The sequence below is a fragment of the Amblyomma maculatum genome, chromosome 6 (assembly GCF_055883805.1).
Source record: "Amblyomma maculatum isolate TAMU_Amacu chromosome 6, ASM5588380v1, whole genome shotgun sequence".
Lineage (NCBI taxonomy): Eukaryota > Metazoa > Arthropoda > Arachnida > Ixodida > Ixodidae > Amblyomma > Amblyomma maculatum.
In genome coordinates, this window is record NC_139349.1 from 132147526 (window position 1) to 132153163 (window position 5638).

The window sequence follows — 5638 nt, forward strand, 5'->3', positions numbered from 1 at the left end:
TCCACTATGGCAGCGTCCATGCGTAGGCGCCTCGTCCGTGCAAGCACCACGCCCGTAGCACAACTCACTTGTTCAAAAGACAACTTTCTCGCTCTCCTGCAAACGTTTTAGTCGTTCTTAGGTTAAAAAATTCCAAGCAACTCAGCGATCTTCCACCGCAAGTATGAAAAGTGGCCTTCCCACGGTGAGCACGGAGCACTCATAGGGAGCAGCGCCATTCGGTCGGGTAGCGTTTATGTATCCTTTTACGTTCTTTCATTTATGCTGCGATCAACGTTTTTGCTATGCAAGGAGCCTGTTTCAGGCAACGCAACAGACTCCCTGCCAGTAATATGGGCTGAAAAGTCATAAAAACAGCCTAAACTGCACGGCTGATGGGTAATGCATAGCTCTCATCGTACTAACGAATCATGCGTCTTAAAACACGCATATGCTGCTTAATTATGTCGCTTTCTAGAACGAATCAACCGTCCAATAAAATCAAATAATGCAAGGACCGAGGAATAAGCAAGATGACGCCCAATCGCCCGACGAGAGCGGAACAGCTGACGCGCGGTTTCCCCATAGAGAGTTTTCCCGCTACACGTGCAGATGGCGCCACGATGAACCAAGAAAAAAAAAAAAACCCCGGACTGCAAACAGGAGCGAAATGCGAACCGCCTGAAGCGAAACCACAACCTCAAAGTCCATAAAAGTATGTGTTGGGTTGTGTAATGTTGGGTTTAATTGCGCATAAGCAACTAAGGCTATCATGCGCCAAACACGAGATGCATTACGTCTATGTTAGGAGTACAAACTACAGATATCAGAGACATTACAACGTTTAGGAGCCATTGCCTCCTCTAAGAATTTAAAAGCACAGGATGTATCGACAATTGCATCCTCTCCGAGGAGCAAGGCGGGATGAAATGGAATTTGCTCTCTGTAGAAGTGTGTAAAATATTTTTCTCTCAGTTTCTCGAAGTTAATGCAGGAGAATAAATAGTGATTTATAGTGACCTCTTCTCCACATCCTTCACATATCGGCCTTTCTTTTTTCATAAGAATGAAGTTGTGCGTCAGATGGGCATGTCAGATACGGAGGCGACACAAAATTACTTCAAATAAGCGCTTCTGATGGTTGCATGACTTCCATTCCTCAAGTTTTGGTTTGACGGCATGCAGTTTGTTGTTTGCTTCATTGTCCCATGAAGCTTGCCATTTTCTTTTAAGTTCTGTTTGTACTAATTTTTTTGCATCCCGATGTGGTACACTTATTTTATGAATTTCTACATTGCAGGCAGCTGCCGCTATTGCATCGGCTCTCTCATTGCCTCTGATCCCTATGTGGCTTGGTATCCAGCAGAACTTTATTTCCTGCCCCAGTGTTTCTGCTTGCTGCTATTATGGTATGTATTATGTCTCCCACTAAGGGCTCTACTGCCTTACTGGGATGTAGAGCTGTGATTGCACTGAGGGCATCAGTGAAGATTATGCTCTTTTCTATGTTTTTCTTCAGTATATGTTTTACTTCTACGAAAATGGCATAACTTTCAGCAGTGAAAAGCAGCCTTACTGTTTTTTCCAATTTGTCTTGAACTATAGCGCTTCCCACATGATGTGCCGTCTTAGAACCATCAGTATAAAAAGCCCCGTAATTTTTCTATTTTTCCTCCAAAGCCACGATCTTGCCTCGGGGCAATGTTTGGAAGGCTCTGCAGTATTCCTAGTTATAGGCATTTTTCCTCAGAAAGGAGAGATAAAGGTTTTGGAACAATATTATGGAGGTGCACTTTGTAACTATGGGGTAGCATATATGATTTGGCAGGGACTGTATTTTCAAAACATACAAGCAAGTAAGTAACGATCTTCTGTATTCGAGGGAAGGCTCATTTGTATCTACGTAGAGGCTGTTTATAGGAGATGTGCGGCAAGCACCAGTTGACAGACGCAAGCTTAGGTTATGCACAGGATCTAAAGTATGCCCCCGAAATATGTTCACTGAAAGTTCGCGGCAAAATGCACGTGCATGCAACGTAAATCAAGGAGGGTGGGCGGAGGTCAGGACGGCCAAGCAGAGGCAGCTCCCAAACTTCAAGAATGGCGTCGAGGCAATGAAGCATTCGCAGTCTTTCCCGAAAGCGTGTGCAGACGGTTAAAAGGGTCGCATAACGAGCGTTAGGTGTGACGTTTTCTTTAACTGTTTCAACACGCATTTTCTGCAGTGACAGCGGCGCCCACCCAAGCCACCTCGGCTAGCTGCGACACACTGACACCCAGGTCAAAGTGGTACTACACGGCACTCACCCAAAAGTCGGCAATTCCAACTGCTCCAAATGGCGCTGCAGGCAATGCTGTTCTGCTATCATGGCGGCCCCGCGCCACCTCCAAACCTCGAAGTGACCGGCCATGGCGGTTTGAACAGTAACGTTGGTTTGAAGGGAGTCAAAGGCCATGTTTTGGTAGTGACCACTCTACACACATATAACAGCACGGGGGCATTATTTCTCGCTGGTGTTATGAGACCTGAGACCAGACGATTCTCCAAAGGGGTTCCATGACGGCGAAGCAGCGGCATCCAGATGGTCGTCGCACGAACAACGCGTAGCTCACCGCAAACTGCGGCACACACACAACCCGTTGTCAGTCGGCAGCTATGCCGAACACGTTAAGCACGCGTCACAAACTGAGCGCGATATCACATGAACGCAGAGCCATAGAAAAACATATTACGTACCCAGACGGTCATCGCACAAACAGCGCGTAGCTCACCGCACACTGCTGCGCACAGCAGCACCGCAGCACGCAGACACAACCCGTTGTCCGTCAGTTACTACGTCGTGTCACAAGGGCGCGATGTCACATCGAGCGGTCACTGCGGTCACCTCAGCGCAGTTCAAATTGTCAAACAGCACACGTGCCACTCTACCACCACCACACGAGCTCCAACCCCACAACTTCGAAAACGAAAGGAAATAAAAATACTGACGCCACTGAGACCTGTTGCGCCTGCGCAGTGCAATCACGCATACGTCACATGGCGTCATTCTCCTTTCTTTGGGCGAGAACGGCGCCTGACAGAGAGACGATCGAGATGATTCTCCTCCCCCACCTGACGCCCACGCCATCGACAAGAGGAGCATCCCTCCCAGTCTTTTCTTTTACCTTTTGCTGCGCGTTTGCCTCGGGCCCTTGTTTCTCATCCCCCCCACCTCCCCCTTGAGCGGGCAGCAAGCCAAAGTGGGCATAGAAAAAAATGAGGATGTAAAGGGCGGGAGGCTTTCGCAGGGAAAGAGCGAGTGACCGCGGAGGCTGGGGTGTGCCGCGTGCGAAGTCAGCGCGAACTGCGTGGCCGGCCTTGTCTCCAAGGTTTCAGGCGCCTGCGGGCATGGGCAGCATGGGTGTCAGGCTCCCTCCGGCTGGCCGCTGACTCCCGGCGAGGGTAGTCAACAGCCTCGTGCAGAAAAAGGAAACTGACGACGTCGATTTGCTCGGTGCTCAAGCCGCTGAGAGGATCCGTGCGCGATTGCGGCGGTGATGCGTATACCGCTACAAGCCTTCAAGCGTACTGCATTTACACCATGATTTACACACACTGCCTCTGTCGGCGATGTGTGATGGGAAAACAAAATCAAAGCGTGAACTTACTACGGCATACCAAGCTGCTTTCGGTAATAGAGCTGGGTGAGTAGGCACGTGGAAGAACGTAAAAGCATGGCAGCACTCGCCACGCTAGGACGTCACGGCGCAGGCTGCCGCGATGGACTCGACAGCGAGCACGCGAAAGACACACACACACTTTGTCCGCGTCGTCATCGTCCACTCGGTTCATAATAGACCAGTTGCAAAACCTGCAGGTCAGCTTCCCTGTGCGGCAGAACTCTACAATGGCAGCATAGACTTACTTTGGGGTAATAATTGGGCGCAGGGCTGGCATATCGCCTGGCGGGTAGGGTATTTCCCGTACCCCTCGCCCATTCGTCTCAGCATTCCGCGCGTGCGCATTGTCGCCCCACTATTACCCTATCCGGTTAAGGTCCCCTATTCTAAATATTTCCTCACCCCCAGGGTGGCAGTGATCCCCCCTTTATTCCCGCGTTGCCCGAAAACCTGACGGAAACTGCATCCGAAGCAGCGTGGACTGTAGTAGATTCATGCACTGCACCTAACTATTATCCCTGAGTCAGGTTCTGTCGATTGTACATGAATTTCTGCCTCACAGGGAAGCTGACTTGTACGTTTTGCAGCTGGTTTATATTGTACCATGCCACCATGTCGCAATGAAATCATAGTCTTTCATTTCTGTCAGATAAAGCGACGACCGGAAGGCACCATGCGTGCGTGCGCACCGCATTACTGAATCTGCCCGCCACTTCGGTGCTTTCGGTTATCGGATTTGTTTTATTGTTTTCTGCTTCTTCCGCCTGATTATTTCGGAGTGTTACCGCCGCAGGGTGCCAGTATTTTTTTTTTTTTCTTCCGCGTTCTCGGGGCTGCACGGCGGAAGCACCGGCAGTTCTTGGTCTTCGCTTCGTCGTTTCGGGCTCTCTGAACAAAATGACAGAAAGTACGTTTGGAGAACGCCATGAATGACTAATTGGTCATGAACATTCTCGTGAGGGAAGTGGGACGAAAATATAACATGGCGAAATTAAGAACAGCTTGCTCCTACAAGAGAACAAATCCTGCGAGTCGTTTCACAGCGTACGATGTGGACCCTCACCTTTGTACCGCGCGCATGATTCACAGTGACAGGACTGCGCGCGCGCGCCTTGTAAGTGCCCTCGTGTACACATGCACTAAGCATGGCCGAATCCTGCTGGATCTACTGGATCTACACTTGGTCTCGCCTAGCCTGTGCAGAAACGCGCGAGTCTCTGTGCTTGAGGGGAGCTATTCTTCTCAGAACCTGTTTACAGCACTTGTGAAAGGCAGGGGCAACATGCATGGTTCAGTTAGGCTCATGTGCACTACAATAGGCGTAATTATTCTCATACGCGCCTGTTGCCCCCGAATATATATATATATATATATATATATATATATATATATATATATATATATATATATATATATATATATATATATATATATGTGTGTGTGTGTGTGTGTGTGTGTGTGTGTGTGTGTGTGTGTGTGTGTGTGTGTGTGTGTGTGTGTGTGTGTGTGTGTGTGTGTGTGTGTGTGTGTGTGTGTGTGTGTGTGTGTGTGTGTGTGTGTGTGTGTGTGTGTGTGTGTGTGTGTGTGTGTGTGTGTGTGTGTGTGTGTGTGTGTGTGTGTGTGTGTGTGTGTGTGTGTGTGTGTGTGTGTGTGTGTGTGTGTGTGTGTGTGTGTGTGTGTGTGTGTGTGTGTGTGTGTGTGTGTGTGTGTGTGTGTGTGTGTGTGTGTGTGTGTGTGTGTGTGTGTGTGTGTGGAGGGGGGGAGGGACAGTAGGGGCACAATTACCTATTATAGTGGGCATGATTATGAATAGGCTAGCGCTCCCCTGCCTTTCCCAGTGCTGCAAACATCTTGTGGGTACAATACAATGCCTGCATTTCCAAGGGCCTATCTCACAAGATATCTGCAGCACTGCGAAAAGCAGAGAAGCCCTTGCAATTGTGCTCCTCTCGCCCCTGCGCGCTATAATAGAGAATTGTGCTCCTACTGTCACCCCCGC

At 49.3% G+C, this 5638-nt stretch overlaps 1 protein-coding gene across 1 annotated transcript; it reads left to right on the top strand.

Moving 5' to 3' along the window:
* LOC146186775 (uncharacterized) lies at nt 1–4963 on the top strand. The gene is made up of 3 exons (XM_084607396.1): nt 1–184; nt 1280–1388; nt 2205–4963. Exons 1-3 carry the CDS (start codon nt 164–166, stop codon nt 2405–2407), a joined length of 333 nt encoding a protein of 110 aa, XP_084463522.1. The 5' UTR covers nt 1–163; the 3' UTR covers nt 2408–4963.
* Nucleotides 4964–5638: the final 675 nt, after the last annotated feature.

What these genes read in the sequence shown, in the direction of transcription:
- LOC146186775 (XM_084607396.1), top strand. Translation starts at nt 164, where the DNA reads ATGAAAAGTGGCCTTCCCACG. An exon ending in TGAAAAGTGGCCTTCCCACG is followed by an intron (nt 185 to 1,279) that starts GTGAGCACGGAG and finishes TCTACATTGCAG; the next exon opens with GCAGCTGCCGCTATTGCATC. An exon ending in TTCTGCTTGCTGCTATTATG is followed by an intron (nt 1,389 to 2,204) that starts GTATGTATTATG and finishes CATTTTCTGCAG; the next exon opens with TGACAGCGGCGCCCACCCAA.